General features: G+C 57.0%; 1 protein-coding gene across 4 annotated transcripts in view; it reads left to right on the top strand.

Moving 5' to 3' along the window:
• pld3 (phospholipase D family, member 3) overlaps positions 1-16,769 on the top strand; it is a 62,720-nt gene that overhangs the window by 37,843 nt on the left and 8,108 nt on the right. For all 4 annotated transcript variants that reach the window (XM_059951408.1, XM_059951407.1, XM_059951409.1 and 1 more), the window contains one exon: positions 336-501. In XM_059951408.1, the coding sequence (XP_059807391.1) occupies positions 336-501 (166 nt within the window). The remainder of the gene's footprint in view (positions 1-335; positions 502-16,769) is intronic.

The following is a 16,769-nucleotide window of genomic DNA, read 5'->3' as shown; positions in this document are numbered from 1 at the left end:
TATCTCAATCCACAAATTCGTCTCCAAGAGACAATGGCCGTGTCCCGTAGCTGTACATTGCCGGGGGAACGAGACATTCCGCACGTCTCTGTCTCATTTCCTGGGTCTCCTGACTCAACCCAACAGTGATCTTGCGATTCTCACAAAGGAGGGGGCTGCAGGCATAACAGGAGCAACACGTCCAAATGCTGGAGGAACTCAGCAGGGCAGGGAGCGGATTTTCAGTATCTGCTGTCTCATTTGGAATTTGTGAGGGTGGGGAGAGATGGTTCATGTCCAAAGTTTCCCGGGGAGAGGATCAATTGCGCCCAGTACTAATGTCAGTGACCCCACAGGTTCTGGCCAGCGATCGACAGCAGGCTGAGGAAGGCAGCGTTCGAGCGGAGATTGCACGTCCGTCTCCTGGTCAGCTGTTGGCGTCACACGGACCCCTCCATGTTCCCTTTCCTCCACTCCCTGGCTGCCCTGAAGAGCCGCTGGAAACCCCTGGAAGTGGAAGTGGTGAGTGAACTGTGATCCTGCAGGCTGCAAGCGGTAGCTGAAGGCAGGAAAGATCGGTAACTCTGTTATTCACATGGACTTTGTGAAGCTGTTTCCTGAGCTTGTGTTTTAACAGCACATTGTTGGATCCGAGTCTTGAAACACATCCCTTTCTCTGATACCTTAATCAGGTTTGTTAACACTGATGATGTTGGTCATGGGTCTTCAGGCTCCTGTACCTCCCTGATGGCAGGAATGAGAAGGGGTGAGGTCCTTAGTGATGGATGCTGCTTCTTGAGGTACTCCCACTCGAAGAAACTCTTTCTGAATTCACTAGCCCACGCCATCAGAGAACATGCCTCGCAGCTGAAGAGTGGCAGTGCTGTGCTGTCTGTTCATTACTGAAGAGGGAAAAGGAGGGAATTGGCTACGACTCCCAGCCCAGTGACTCAGGAGCCATAAACGTATCGCTGCACGGCACAAAATTTAAAAACTGACCAAGTTTCTTGTTCCCTCCTTGTCCACCCTTGTAATAGTACGGAGAAAATTTACAAGGATGCTGCCAGGACTGAGTTATAGGGAAAGGTCGAGTTAGTTAGGACTTTATTGTCGTAATTAAAGAAGTGTCCCTTGTCCTTTAGGTGTAGATATATAGCTGAGCCTTGACCTGAGAAGTTAGGCCATCCATTTATGAAGTGGTGTAGCGGTGTGCTACACGCAACGCTGAAATAACAACTCGTAGTCGATGAGCTTCAGTTGCAAAAGAGATTTATTTGAGCTTCGCGGCCTCGCTTTAAAGCCTTCCTGATCCCGCCCTCCCCGGGCGCGTATTCACAGTCCCGTCCCGCATGCGGGCTTTTCCCCTTGCTGGTGAAGCAGACTTGGTGCCCTTTTTGGGACCGGCCTCAATGCCGGCGCGCACCACTTTGTGAGCCGGATCGAGTGCGCTGGAAAGTGGGTCGCCACATAACCACCCCCCCCCCACCCAGAACCGGCGATACACCCCCCCAATGTCCACAGTCTGGGCCGGACCCTGTTTGGGAGGTCTGCCTCTGCGCCATGGTGCCGGAATCTCGACCGGCTGCGCCACGTCCACATGGGCCGGTTTGAGTCGGTCCACCGTGAAAACCTCCTCTTTCCCCCCAACGTCCAGAACGTATGTGGAACCATTGTTTCTGATCACCGTAAACGGCCCCTCGTAGGGCCGCTGTAGCGGTGCCCGATGTCCACCCCGTCGTACAAAGACAAACTTACAGTTCTGCAGGTCTTTGGGTACGCAGGTCGGGTTCCGCCCATGCTGTGAAGTGGGTATGGGGGCCAGGTTACCGAGCCTCTCGCGTAGTCTGCCCAGGACTGCTGCGGGTTCTTCCTCTTGCTCCCTTGGGGCTGGTATGAACTCTCCCGGGACGGCCAGGGGCGCGCCATACACCAACTCGGCCGACAAAGCGTGCAGATCTGCTTTGGGCGCCGTGCGGATTCCGAGCAGGACCCAGGGAAGCTCGTCCACCCAGTTAGGTCCTCTCAGGCGGGCCATGAGAGCCAACTTCAGGTGACAGTGGAAACGCTGCACCAGGCCGTTGGTCTGTGGGCAGTTGTGTGGTGCAGCTGTGTCCCCAAAAGGCTGGCCATAGCTGACCACAGGTTGGAGGTGAACTGGGCGCCTCTGTCGGAGGTAGTGTGGGCCGGTACACCAAAGCGAGATACCCAGGTAGCAATCAGTGCCCGCGCACAGGATTCGGAGGTGGTGTCAGTGAGTGGGACTGCCTCTGGCCATCTTGTGATCCAGTCCATGATGGTCAGGAGGCCCACGATATCCACATGAATGTTGTCGAAACGCCGGTGGGTGGGGTGGAACTGCTACGGCAGAGCTTTGGTGTGCCGCTGCACCTTGGCCGTCTGGCAGTGCATGCACGTTCTGGCCCATTCACTGACCTGCTTGCAGAGTCCGTGCCAAACGAACCTGTTGGAGACCATCCGGACGGTTGTCCGGATGGAGGGGTGCGCCAAGTTATGAATGGAGTCAAAAACACGTCGCCGCCAAGGTGCCGGGACGACGGGACGGGGCTGGCCGGTGGCGACGACACAGAGTACGGTCCTCTCACCTGGGCCTATGGGGAGGTCCTGGAGCTGCAAACCGTAGACTGCAGTTCTGTAACTAGGGATCTCCTCGTCTGCCTGCTGCGCCTCTGCCAGCGCCTCAAAGTCTACCCCCTGGGAAAGGGCATGAATGTTAGGGCGAGAGAGAGCGTCCGCCACGACGTTGTCCTTTCCCGAAACATTCCGGACGTCCGTCGTGTATTCAGAGATGTAGGACAGATGTCGCTGCTGGCGGGACGACCAGGGATCGGACACCTTAGTGAACGTAAAGGTAAGCGGTTTGTGGTCCGTGAACACGGTGAAAGGCCGACCTTCCAAGAAGTACCTGAAATGCTGGATTGCCAGGTATAGCGCCAACAGTTCCCGGTCGAAAGCACTGTATTTGAGCACGGGTGGCTGCAGGTGTTTGCTGAAAAACGCCAGGGGTTGCCAGCGACCCGCAATGAGTTGCTCCAGTACCCCACCGACTGTTGTGTTAGATGCGTCCACTGTGAGGGCGGTAGGGACGTCCATTCTGGGGTGCACTAGCATCGCGGCGTTTGCCAAGGCTTCTTTTGTTTTAATGAAAGCGGCAGCGGACTCCTCGTCCCAGGTAATGTCCTTGCCCGGAGCGGTGGTAGAAATTCACCATACCCACGAATTCCTGAAGGCCTTTGATTGTGTTGGGTCGGGGGAAATGGCAGACTGCGTCTCACTTTGCGGGCAGAGGGGTTACCCTGTCTTTAGTAATCCTGTTGCCCAGGAAGTCAATCGTGTCGAGCCTGAACTGGCATTTGGCCGGGTTGATTGTCAGGCCGTATTCACTCAGTCAGGCGTAGAGTTGATGGAGGTGGGACAGATGCTCCTGACGACTGCTGCTGGCTATGAGGATGTCATCCAAATAGATGAAAGCGAAGTCCAGGTCGCGTCCCACCGCTTCCATTAACCGCTGGAACGTCTGTGCGGCATTCTTTAGGCCGAACGGCATGCAGAGGAACTCAAAAAGGCCGAACGGGGTGATGAGAGCCGTTTTGGGGATGTTGTCTGGATGCATTGGGATTTGATGGTATCCCCGGACGAGGTCTACCTTGGAGAAGATCCGTGCGCCGTGCAGGTTTGCTGCAAAATCCTGTATGATGCGGTACAGGGTAGCAGTCTGGAGTGGTAGCCTCGTTCAGCCTGCGGTAGTCGCCGCATGGTCTCCAGCCCCCTGATGCTTTGAGCACCATGTGCAGGGGGGGGCCCATGGGCTGTTGGACCTCCATATGATCCCCAATTCCTCCATCCTCTTGAACTCCTCCTTCGCCAGTCGGAGCTTGTCCGGGGGAAGTCGCCGAGCGCGGGCGTGGAGGGGTGGTCCCTGTGTCAGGATGTGGTGCTGTACGCCGTGCCTGGGCATGGCCGCTGTGAACTGCGGTGCTAGAACCGATGGGAAATCCGCCAGGACTCTGGTGAAGTCGTTGTCGGACAGCGTGATGGAGCTGAGGTCTGGGGCCGGCAACTGGGCTTCACCCAGGGAGAACGTTTGAAAGGTCTCGGTGTGGACCAGTCTCTGCCTCGGCAGGTCGACCAGTAGCCTGTGAGCCTGCAAAAAATCCGCCCCCAGGAGCGGTTGGGCTACGACAGCCAGTGTGAAGTCCCACATGAACTGGCTGGAGCCGAACTGTAGCCGCACCGTATGGGTGCTGTAGGTCCTTACTGTGCTGCCGTTTGCGGTCCTCAGGGTGGGACCCGGTGCCCTGTTGCAGGTGTTGTAACTCGTCGGAGGTAAGACACTGATCTCAGCTCCGGTCTCAACCAAAAAACGGCGTCCCGACCGCTTGTCCCACACATACAGGAGACTATCCCAATGGCCAGCCGCTGTGGCGTTTCCCGGGAACTTGCAGGGCGGGCTACAGTGGCGGGCTTCTGCGCACCACCACTGGTGGTACAAGCACCATTGTTCGTTGGTCTCCTCACCCCTGCCTCTGGGGTTAGCGGGCTCTGCGGCCGGGCCTGGTCTGGTTTGCTGCTGGGAGCATGGCCTGGTGATCTGTGTGACGGACGCCCCACTCTCCTTCTTGGCTTTCCACAGCACATCCACCCGGGCTGCCACCTTCCGGGGGTCGCTGAAATCCACGTTGGACGGCAGCAGGCGTATGTCCTCAGGCAGATGTGCCAGGAACGCCTGCTCAAACAGGCAGGGCTTGTGTCCTCCGGCCAGGGAGAGCATCTCGTTCATCAAAGCCGACGGCGGCCCGTACCCCAAACCATCCAGGTGCAGTAAGCGGGCAGCTCGCTCGTGCCGTGAGAGTCCGAAAGTCCTTATGAGCAGGGTTTTGAATTCCGTGTATTTGACGTCTGTTGGGGGAGACTGTATGAACTCCTCAACCTGGGCCGCTGTGTCCTGGTCGAGGGAGCTCTCCACGTAGTGTGTCCTCCGAGGTTATCTGCTGAACGTGGAATTGGGCTTCTGCTTGCTGGAACCATTGGTGAGGTCGCATCGTCCAGAAGCTTGGCAGTTTCAACGAAACCGCATGAACAGATGCGGCGTCGTTCATCTTCGGCTCAAATACCATTTGGGCCATCGGGGTCACCAATTATAGCGGTGTGCTACACGCAGCGCTGAAATAACGACACGAAGTCGATGAGCTGCAGTTGCAAAAGAGATTTATTCGAACTTCGCGGCCTCGCTTTAAAGCCTTCCTGATCCCGCCCTCCCTGGGCGCGTATTCACAGTCCTGTCCCGCATGCGGGCTTTTCCCCTTGCTGGTGAAGCAGACTTGGCGCCCTTTTTGGGACCGGCCTCAATGCCGGCGCGCGCCGATTTGTGAGCCGGTTCGAGTGCGCTGGGAAGTGGTTCTTTTGTCTCACTGATACACAGATAGCATCTACAATATTACTCTGTTTATGTTTGGGTGTAGGATCCTTGGGGTGGACAATCTTCTGTCAGGTTTGAAAAACGGGGATTTGGTGTTTGTTAAAAACCCTTTGTCCAAAATGTGCACGTTGTTATCAGAGAGGACGGGTGGCTTGAAAGAGGGGTTAAAGAAGCCATCCCAGTCAAACTGGAAAACCTATCCTGAACAGAGAGGGCGAGTTACGACACCACCTATCAGCTACTTGCCATGCAAGTAACCTCTAACCTCTAACCTCTCTACCCCATCTCTGCAATGGTTCACACCTCCATTCATGCAAAGGTAAGACTAATGGTACCTTTCAACAACTCTCAGAGTCTGTAAAACACCATGGGTCAGAATTGAAGAAGCCTCTTGGATGAGTGGCAAAACGTCTCCTGGACAACACAGCGTCCAGCTGCCCTGATTTACCTGTGATTGACATACGCTGCCTGAAAACCTTCCGAGACATGGATTAGTGTCATCTCCTGTACACCAGTGTAAAGGAGAATGAAATAATTGATACTCTAGGTCTGCCGCAGCACAAAAAACACAATAATAAAGCACGCAGTAACTATAACTACATTAGATAGCTTGTGTACAGTGATTGTATGTCAATCATGTGACACTTGGTGACTGACAGGAAATAATAAAGTTGTGGTCTGATGGGTTAGTGGGTGGAGATGTTGGTTAGCCTGACTGCTTGGGTAAAGGAGGGCTCATGTTACAGAAAATCACATTTTCGGTGATGTTTATGATAGAACATAGAAGAGGAACAGGCCATTGAGCCCAAAACGTTGTGCTGAGCCAGCTAAAGAGCAAATCAGAAACACCCAAACACTGATCTCTCCTACCTATACCATGTCCATATTCTCCACCTTCCTTGCATCCATGTGCCTCTAATGTATTTGCCCCTGTCAGCATACCAGACAGCGCATTCCAGGCTTCCAGCACTCTCTGAGTAAAGAAACATCCCCTTTGAATGTACTTGCCCCTGTCAGCATACCAGACAGCGCATTCCAGGCTTCCAGCACTCTGAGTAAAGAAACTTCCCGTTTGAAGTTGGCCCCTCACACCTGCAATGTGCACCCTCTAGTATTAGACACCTCAACCCAGACAAATAGGTGCTCTGCTCACTCTCTCTGTCCACTTTATCTCATAATCTTGTAAACCTCTATCAGATCTCCTCTCAGCCTTCGTCGCTCCAGAGAAAATTATCCCAAGTTTGTCCACCCTCTTGTGATAGCACATGCGCTCTAGCACCCTGGTAAACCTCTCCGCAGCCTCCCCAAATCGTGATCATCCTCCCTACAGTGGGGTGACCAGAAGTGACGGAGCCAGGGTTCAATAGAATTGCAACAAAACGTCTTGACTTTTGAACTCAGTATTTTGATTAATAAAAGCAAGTATTCCATAAGCCTTTGACCTGTGTAACCATGTTCGAGGAGCTATGAACAAGGATCCCAAGATCGATCTGCTCAGCAACACTGTTAAGGACCTTGCCCATAACAGAGTAATGTCTCCATGCATTTCCCCTCCCGAGGTGAAGCTCCTCACATCTATCTGGGTTAAACTCCATCTGCCATTTCTCAGCCCATATCTGCAACTGATCAATATTGCGCTGTATTCCTCGGCAGTCGTCTACACCATCCTCGACTCCACCAGTCTGGTTATCATCCGCAAACTTACTAACCAACCTGTCTACATTTTCCTCCACGTAGTGCAGGCATTTGCATGTCCCTCCACAGAGTATAGGTGCCACAGCGGCTCATCTTATACACTGCCTCCGAGTTCCAGAGGCCTGGGTCTGACCCTCATCCCGGGTGCTGTCCATGTGGAGTTTGCACAGACTCCAGAGGCCTGGGTCTGACCCTGATCCCGGCTGCTGTCTGTGTGGGGTTTGCACAGACTCCAGAGCCCTGGGTCTGACCCTGATTCCGGCTGCTGTCTGTGTGGAGTTTGCACAGACTCCAGAGTCCTGGGTCTGACCCTCATCCCGGCTGCTGTCCGTGTGGAGTTTGCACAAACTCCAGAGCCCTGGGTCTGACCCTGATCCCGGCTGCTGTCTGTGTGGAGTTTGCACAGACTCCAGAGGCCTGGGTCTGACCCTCCTCCCGGCTGCTGTCTGTGTGGAGTTTCCAAAGACTCCAGAGCCCTGGGTCTGACCCTGATTCCGGCTGCTGTCTGTGTGGAGTTTGCACAGACTCCAGAGTCCTGGGTCTGACCCTCATCCCGGCTGCTGTCCGTGTGGAGTTTGCACAAACTCCAGAGCCCTGGGTCTGACCCTGATCCCGGCTGCTGTCTGTGTGGAGTTTGCACAGACTCCAGAGGCCTGGGTCTGACCCTCCTCCCGGCTGCTGTCTGTGTGGAGTTTCCAAAGACTCCAGAGCCCTGGGTCTGACCCTGATTCCGGCTGCTGTCTGTGTGGAGTTTGCACAGACTCCAGAGGCCTGGGTCTGAACCTGAACCCGGCTACTGTCTGTGTGGAGTTTGCACAAACTCCAGAGGCCTGGGTCTGACCCTCATCCCGGCTGCTGTCTGTGTGGAGTTTGCACAAACTCCAGAGGCCTGGGTCTGACCCTCATCCCGGCTGCTGTCCGTGTGGAGTTTGCACAAACTCCAGAGCCCTGGGTCTGACCCTGTTCCCGGCTGCTGTCCGTGTGGAGTTTGCACAGACTCTAGAGCCCTGGGTCTGACCCTCATCCCGGCTGCTGTCTGTGTGGAGTTCACACAGACTCCAGAGCCCTGGGTCTGACCTTGATCCCGGCTGCTGTCCGTGTGGAGTTCGCCCAGACTCCAGAGCCCTGGGTCTGACCCTCATCAAGACTGCTGTCCGTGTGGAGTTTGCACAGACTCCAGAGCCCTGGGTCTGACCCTCATCCCAGGTGCTGTCTGTGTGGAGTTTGCACAGACTCCAGAGGCCTGGGTCTGACCCTCATCCCGGCTGCTGTCCGTGTGGAGTTTGCACAGAATCCAGAGCCCTGGGTCTGACCCTCATCCCGGCTGCTGTCCGTGTGGAGTTTGTACAGACTCCAGAGCCCTGGGACTGACCCTGATCCCGGCTGCTGTCCGTGAGGAGTTTGCACAGACTCCAGAGCCCTGGGTCTGACCCTCATCCCTTCTGCTGTCTGTGTGGAGTTTGCACGGACTCCAGAGCCCTGTGTCTGACCCTCATCCCGGCTGCTGTCTGTGTGGAGTTTGCACAGACTCCAGAGGCCTGCGTCTGACCCTCATCCCGGCTGCTCTCCATGTGGAGTTTGCACAGACTCTAGAGCCCTGGGTCTGACCCTGATCCTGGTGCTGTCCATGTGGAGTTTGCACAGACTCCAGAGCCCTGGGTCTGACCCTTTTCCCGGCTGCTCTCCGTGTGGAGTTTGCATGGACTCCAGAGCCCTGGGTCTGACCCTGATCCCGGCTGCTGTCTGTGTGGAGTTTGCTCAGACTCCAGAGCCCTGGGTCTGACACTCATACCGGCTGCTGTCTGTGTGGAGTTTGCACAGACTCCAGAGCCCTGGATCTGACCCTCATCTCGGCTGCTGTCTCTGTGGAGTTTGCACAGACTCCAGAGCCCTGGGTCTGACCCTGATCCCGGGTGCTGTCTGTGTGGAGTTTGCACAGACTCCAGAGCCCTGGGTCTGACCCTCATCCCGGCTGCTGTCCGTGTGGAGTTTGCACTGACTCCAGAACCCTGGGGCTCACCCTCATCCCGGCTGCTGTCTGTGTGGAGTTTGCACAGACTCCGGAGCCCTGGGTCTGACCCTCATCCCGTCTGCTGTCCGTCTGGAGTTTGCACAGACTCCAGAGCCCTGGGTCTGAGCCTGATCCCGGCTGCTGTCTGTGTGGAGTTTGCACAGACTCCAGAGCCCTGGGTCTGACCCTCATCCCATCTGCTGTCTGTGTGGAGTTTGCACGGAGTCCAGTGCCCTGGGTCTGACCCTGATCCCGGCTGCTGTCTGTGTGGAGTTTGCTCAGACTCCAGAGCCCTGGGTCTGACCCTCATCCTGGCTGCTGTCTGTGTGGAGTTTGCACAGCCTCCAGAGGCCTGCGTCTGACCCTCATCCCGGCTGCTGTCCGTGTGGAGTTTGCACAGACTCCAGAGCCCTGGGTCTGACCCTCATCAAGGCTGCTGTCCGTGTGGAGAGTGCACAGACTCCAGAGCCCTGGGTCCGACCCTCATCCCGGCTGCTGTCTGTGTGGAGTTTGCACAGACTCCAGAGCCCTGGGTCTGACCCTGATCCTGGTGCTGTCCATGTGGAGTTTGCACAGACTCTAGAGCCCTGGGTCTGACCCTGATCCTGGTGCTGTCCATGTGGAGTTTGCACAGACTCCAGAGCCCTGGGTCTGACCCTCATCCCGGCAGCTGTCCGTGTGGAGTTTCCAGAGACTCCAGAGGCCTGGGTCTGACCCTCATCCCGGCTGCTGTCCGTGTGGAGTTTGCTCAGACTCCAGAGCCCTGGGTCTGACCCTCATCCCGGCTGCTGTCCGTGTGGAGTTTCCAGAGACTCCAGAGGCCTGGGTCTGACCCTGATCCCGGCTGCTGTCCGTGTGGAGTTTGCACAGACTCCAGAGCCCTGGGTCTGACCCTCATCCCGGCTGCTGTCCGTGTGGAGTTTGCACAGACTCCAGAGCCCTGGGTCTGACCCTCATCCCGGCTGCTGTCTGTGTGGAGTTTGCACAGACTCCAGAGGCCTGCGTCTGACCCTCATCCCGGCTGCTGTCTGTGTGGAGTTTGCACAGACTCCAGAGGCCTGGGTCTGACCCTCATCCCGGCTGCTGTCCGTGTGGAGTTTGCACAGACTCCAGAACCCAGGGGCTCACCCTCATCCCGGCTGCTCACCATGTGGAGTTTGCACAGACTCCAGAGCCCTGGGTCTGACCCTGATCCCGGCTGCTGTCTGTGTGGAGTTTGTACAGACTCCAGAGCCCTGGGTCTGACCCTCATCCCGGCTGCTATCCGTGTGGAGTTTGCACAGACTCCTGAGCAATGGGTCTGACCCTCATCCCGGCTGCTGTCCGTGTGGAGTTCGCACAGACTCCAGAGCCTTGGGTCTGACCCTCATCCCGGCTGCTGTCCGTGTGGAGTTCGCCCAGACTCCAGAGCCCTGGGTCTGACCCTCATCAAGACTGCTGTCCGTGTGGAGTTTGCACAGACTCCAGAGCCCTGGGTCTGACCCTCATCCTGTATTCTCCGGAGGCTAGTACCCATGATGGAGCTGAGTAATTTCACAACTTTCTGCAGCTTCTTTCAATCCTGCGCTCTAGCCCCCACCGGACAGTGATCCAGCCGGTCAGAATGCTCTCCACACTATATCTGTGGAAATCTGTGTGTGTCCTTAGTGACACACCAAATCTTCTCAAACTGACCCTCTGTGCAAACTCCACATGGAGAGCAGCCGTGATGAGGGTCAGACGCAGGCCTCTGGAGTCTGTGCAAACTCCACACAGACAGCAGCCGGGATGAGGGTCAGACCCAGGGCTCTGGAGTCCGTGCAAACTCCACACAGACAGCAGACGGGATGAGGGTCAGACCCAGGGCTCTGGAGTCTGTGCAAACTCCAGACGGACAGCAGACGGGATGAGGGTCTGCTGTCTGTGTGGAGTTCGCCCAGACTCCAGAGGCCTGGGTCTGACCCTCATCCCGGCTGCTGTCCGTGTGGAGTTTGTACAGACTCCAGAGCCCTGGGACTGACCCTGATCCCGGCTGCTGTCCGTGAGGAGTTTGCACAGACTCCAGAGCCCTGGGTCTGACCCTCATCCCTTCTGCTGTCTGTGTGGAGTTTGCACGGACTCCAGAGCCCTGGGTCTGACCCTCATCCCGGCTGCTGTCTGTGTGGAGTTTGCACAGACTCCAGAGCCCTGGATCTGACCCTCATCTCGGCTGCTGTCTCTGTGGAGTGTGCACAGACTCCAGAGCCCTGGGTCTGACCCTGATCCCGGGTGCTGTCTGTGTGGAGTTTGCACAGACTCCAGAGCCCTGGGTCTGACCCTCATCCCGGCTGCTGTCCGTGTGGAGTTTGCACTGACTCCAGAACCCTGGGGCTCACCCTCATCCCGGCTGCTGTCTGTGTGGAGTTTGCACAGACTCCAGAGCCCTGGGTCTGACCCTCATCCCGTCTGCTGTCCGTCTGGAGTTTGCACAGACTCCAGAGCCCTGGGTCTGACCCTGATCCCGGCTGCTGTCCGTGTGGAGTTTGCACAGACTCCAGAGCCCTGGGTCTGACCCTCATCCCGGCTGCTATCCGTGTGGAGTTTGCACAGACTCCTGAGCAATGGGTCTGACCCTCATCCCGTCTGCTGTCCGTCTGGAGTTTGCACAGACTCCAGAGCCCTGGGTCTGACCCTCATCCCGTCTGCTGTCTGTGTGGAGTTTGCACGGACTCCAGAGCCCTGGGTCTGACCCTCATCCCGGCTGCTGTCTGTGTGGAGTTTGCACAGACTCCAGAGCCTTGGGTCTGACCCTCATCCCGGCTGCAGTCCGTGTGGAGTTCGCCCAGACTCCAGAGCCCTGGGTCTGACCCTCATCCCGGCTGCTGTCTGTGTGGAGTTTGCACAGACTCCAGAGCCCTGGATCTGACCCTCATCTCGGCTGCTGTCTCTGTGGAGTGTGCACAGACTCCAGAGCCCTGGGTCTGACCCTGATCCCGGGTGCTGTCTGTGTGGAGTTTGCACAGACTCCAGAGCCCTGGGTCTGACCCTCATCCCGGCTGCTGTCCGTGTGGAGTTTGCACTGACTCCAGAACCCTGGGGCTCACCCTCATCCCGGCTGCTGTCTGTGTGGAGTTTGCACAGACTCCAGAGCCCTGGGTCTGACCCTCATCCCGTCTGCTGTCCGTCTGGAGTTTGCACAGACTCCAGAGCCCTGGGTCTGACCCTGATCCCGGCTGCTGTCCGTGTGGAGTTTGCACAGACTCCAGAGCCCTGGGTCTGACCCTCATCCCGGCTGCTATCCGTGTGGAGTTTGCACAGACTCCTGAGCAATGGGTCTGACCCTCATCCCGTCTGCTGTCCGTCTGGAGTTTGCACAGACTCCAGAGCCCTGGGTCTGACCCTCATCCCGTCTGCTGTCTGTGTGGAGTTTGCACGGACTCCAGAGCCCTGGGTCTGACCCTCATCCCGGCTGCTGTCTGTGTGGAGTTTGCACAGACTCCAGAGCCTTGGGTCTGACCCTCATCCCGGCTGCAGTCCGTGTGGAGTTCGCCCAGACTCCAGAGCCCTGGGTCTGACCCTCATCAAGACTGCTGTCCGTGTGGAGTTTGCACAGACTCCAGAGCCCTGGGTTTGACCCTCATCCTGTATTCTCCGGAGGCTAGTACCCATGATGGAGCTGAGTAATTTCACAACTTTCTGCAGCTTCTTTCAATCCTGCGCTCTAGCCCCCACCGGACAGTGATCCAGCCGGTCAGAATGCTCTCCACACTATATCTGTGGAAATCTGTGTGTGTCCTTAGTGACACACCAAATCTTCTCAAACTGACCCTCTGTGCAAACTCCACATGGAGAGCAGCCGGGATGAGGGTCAGACGCAGGCCTCTGGAGTCTGTGCAAACTCCACACAGACAGCAGCCGGGATGAGGGTCAGACCCAGGGCTCTGGAGTCCGTGCAAACTCCACACAGACAGCAGACGGGATGAGGGTCAGACCCAGGGCTCTGGAGTCTGTGCAAACTCCAGACGGACAGCAGACGGGATGAGGGTCTGCTGTCCGTGTGGAGTTCGCCCAGACTCCAGAGCCCTGGGTCTGACCCTCATCCCAGGTGCTGTCTGTGTGGAGTTTGCACAGACTCCAGAGGCCTGGGTCTGACCCTCATCCCGGCTGCTGTCCGTGTGGAGTTTGCACAGAATCCAGAGCCCTGGGTCTGACCCTCATCCCGGCTGCTGTCCGTGTGGAGTTTGTACAGACTCCAGAGCCCTGGGACTGACCCTGATCCCGGCTGCTGTCCGTGAGGAGTTTGCACAGACTCCAGAGCCCTGGGTCTGACCCTCATCCCTTCTGCTGTCTGTGTGGAGTTTGCACGGACTCCAGAGCCCTGTGTCTGACCCTCATCCCGGCTGCTGTCTGTGTGGAGTTTGCACAGACTCCAGAGGCCTGCGTCTGACCCTCATCCCGGCTGCTCTCCATGTGGAGTTTGCACAGACTCCAGAGCCCTGGGTCTGACCCTGATCCCGGCTGCTGTCTGTGTGGAGTTTGCTCAGACTCCAGAGCCCTGGGTCTGACACTCATACCGGCTGCTGTCCGTGTGGAGTTTGCACAGACTCCAGAGCCCTGGGTCTGACCCTCATCCCGGCTGCTGTCTGTGTGGAGTTTGCACAGACTCCAGAGCCCTGGATCTGACCCTCAACTCGGCTGCTGTCTCTGTGGAGTTTGCACAGACTCCAGAGCCCTGGGTCTGACCCTGATCCCGGGTGCTGTCTGTGTGGAGTTTGCAGAGACTCCAGAGCCCTGGGTCTGACCCTCATCCCGGCTGCTGTCCGTGTGGAGTTTGCACTGACTCCAGAACCCTGGGGCTCACCCTCATCCCGGCTGCTGTCTGTGTGGAGTTTGCACAGACTCCAGAGCCCTGGGTCTGACCCTCATCCCGTCTGCTGTCCGTCTGGAGTTTGCACAGACTCCAGAGCCCTGGGTCTGACCCTCATCCCGGCTGCTGTCTGTATGGAGTTTGCACGGACTCCAGAGCCCTGGGTCTGAGCCTGATCCCGGCTGCTGTCTGTGTGGAGTTTGCACAGACTCCAGAGCCCTGGGTCTGACCCTCATCCCATCTGCTGTCTGTGTGGAGTTTGCACGGAGTCCAGAGCCCTGGGTCTGACCCTGATCCCGGCTGCTGTCTGTGTGGAGTTTGCTCAGACTCCAGAGCCCTGGGTCTGACCCTCATCCTGGCTGCTGTCTGTGTGGAGTTTGCACAGCCTCCAGAGGCCTGCGTCTGACCCTCATCCCGGCTGCTGTCCGTGTGGAGTTTGCACAGACTCCAGAGCCCTGGGTCTGACCCTCATCAAGGCTGCTGTCCGTGTGGAGAGTGCACAGACTCCAGAGCCCTGGGTCTGACCCTCATCCCGGCTGCTGTCTGTGTGGAGTTTGCACAGACTCCAGAGCCCTGGGTCTGACCCTGATCCTGGTGCTGTCCATGTGGAGTTTGCACAGACTCTAGAGCCCTGGGTCTGACCCTGATCCTGGTGCTGTCCATGTGGAGTTTGCACAGACTCCAGAGCCCTGGGTCTGACCCTCATCCCGGCTGCTGTCCGTGTGGAGTTTCCAGAGACTCCAGAGGCCTGGGTCTGACCCTGATCCCGGCTGCTGTCCGTGTGGAGTTTGCTCAGACTCCAGAGCCCTGGGTCTGACCCTCATCCCGGCTGCTGTCCGTGTGGAGTTTCCAGAGACTCCAGAGGCCTGGGTCTGACCCTGATCCCGGCTGCTGTCCGCGTGGAGTTTGCACAGACTCCAGAGCCCTGGTTCTGACCCTCATCCCGGGTGCTGTCCGTGTGGAGTTTGCACAGACTCCAGAGCCCTGGTTCTGACCCTCATCCCAGGTGCTGTTTGTGTGGAGTTTGCCCAGTCTCCAGAGCCCTGGGGCTGACCCTGATCCCGGCTGCTGTCTGTGTGGAGTTTGCACAGACTCCAGAGCCCTGGGTCTGACCCTCATCCCGGCTGCTGTCCGTGTGGAGTTTGCACAGACTCCAGAGCCCTGGTTCTGACCCTCATCCCGGGTGCTGTCCGTGTGGAGTTTGCACAGACTCCAGAGCCCTGGTTCTGACCCTCATCCCAGGTGCTGTTTGTGTGGAGTTTGCCCAGTCTCCAGAGCCCTGGGGCTGACCCTGATCCCGGCTGCTGTCTGTGTGGAGTTTGCACAGACTCCAGAGCCCTGGGTCTGACCCTCATCCCGGCTGCTGTCCGTGTGGAGTTTGCACAGACTCCAGAGCCCTGGGTCTGACCCTCATCCCGGCTGCTGTCTGTGTGGAGTTTGCACAGACTCCAGAGGCCTGGGTCTGACCCTCATCCCGGCTGCTGTCTGTGTGGAGTTTGCTCAGACTCCAGAGGCCTGGGTCTGACCCTCATCCCGTCTGCTGTCCGTGTGGAGTTTCAAATGTGAAACAAATCGGATTTTCCACACTACCACATTCTAGGTTCATTTGAGTAAAAGCTCTCCGTTTCAGTGGACGGATGTTTTCAGACGTTGTGGCACTGGACAAGCAACATGGGGATTGACTTGCACAGCTGTGTTAGTCCTGGTTTCTGTACCTGGTCCCCCACAGCTTCTGGCCACAGAGACTCTGAAAGGGCAGATGTGTTCACCCCACACAGACACTACAAGGGCAGATGTGTTCACTCCACGCAAACTCTGAAAGGGCAGATGTGTTCACCCCACACAGACTCTGAAAGGGCAGATGTGTTCACTCCTCAGAGACTCTGAAAGGGCAGATGTGTTCACCCCACAGAGACACTGAAAGGGCAGATGTGTTCACCCCACACAGACACTACAAGGGCAGATGTGTTCACTCCACGCAACTCTGAAAGGACAGATGTGTTCACCCCACAGAGACACTGAAAGGGCAGATGTGTTCACCCCACACAGACTCTGAAAGGGCAGATGTGTTCACTCCACACAGACTCTGAAAGGGCAGATGTGTTCACCCCACACAGACACTACAAGGGCAGATGTGTTCACTCCACACAGACACTGAAAGGGCAGATGTGTTCACCCCACACAGACACTGAAAGGGCAGATGTGTTCACCCCACACAGACACTACAAGGGCAGATGTGTTCACCCCACACAGACTCTGAAAGGGCAGATGTATTCACCCCACACAGACACTACAAGGGCAGATGTGTTCACTCCACACAGACACTGAAAGGGCAGATGTGTTCACCCCACACAGACACTACAAGGGCAGATGTGTTCACCCCACACAGACACTGAAAGGGCAGATGTGTTCACCCCACACAGACACTACAAGGGCAGATGTGTTCACCCCACACAGACACTGAAAGGGCAGATGTGTTCACCCCACACAGACACTACAAGGGCAGATGTGTTCACCCCACACAGACTCTGAAAGAGCAGATGTATTCACCCCACACAGACTCTGAAAGGGCAGATGTGTTCACTCCACAGAGACTCTGAAAGGGCAGATGTGTTCACCCCACAGAGACACTGAAAGGGCAGATGTGTTCACCCCACACAGACTCTGAAAGGGCAGATGTGTTCACTCCACACAGACTCTGAAAGGGCAGATGTGTTCACCCCACACAGACACTACAAGGGCAGATGTGTTCACTCCACACAGACACTGAAAGGGCAGATGTGTTCACCCCACACAGACACTACAAGGGCAGATGTGTTCAC

This window comes from Hypanus sabinus, chromosome 26, assembly GCF_030144855.1.
Source record: "Hypanus sabinus isolate sHypSab1 chromosome 26, sHypSab1.hap1, whole genome shotgun sequence".
NCBI classification, from domain to species: Eukaryota; Metazoa; Chordata; class Chondrichthyes; order Myliobatiformes; family Dasyatidae; genus Hypanus; species Hypanus sabinus.
Note: the sequence above shows the minus strand (reverse complement) of the source record. Positions and strands in the feature narration are given on the sequence as shown.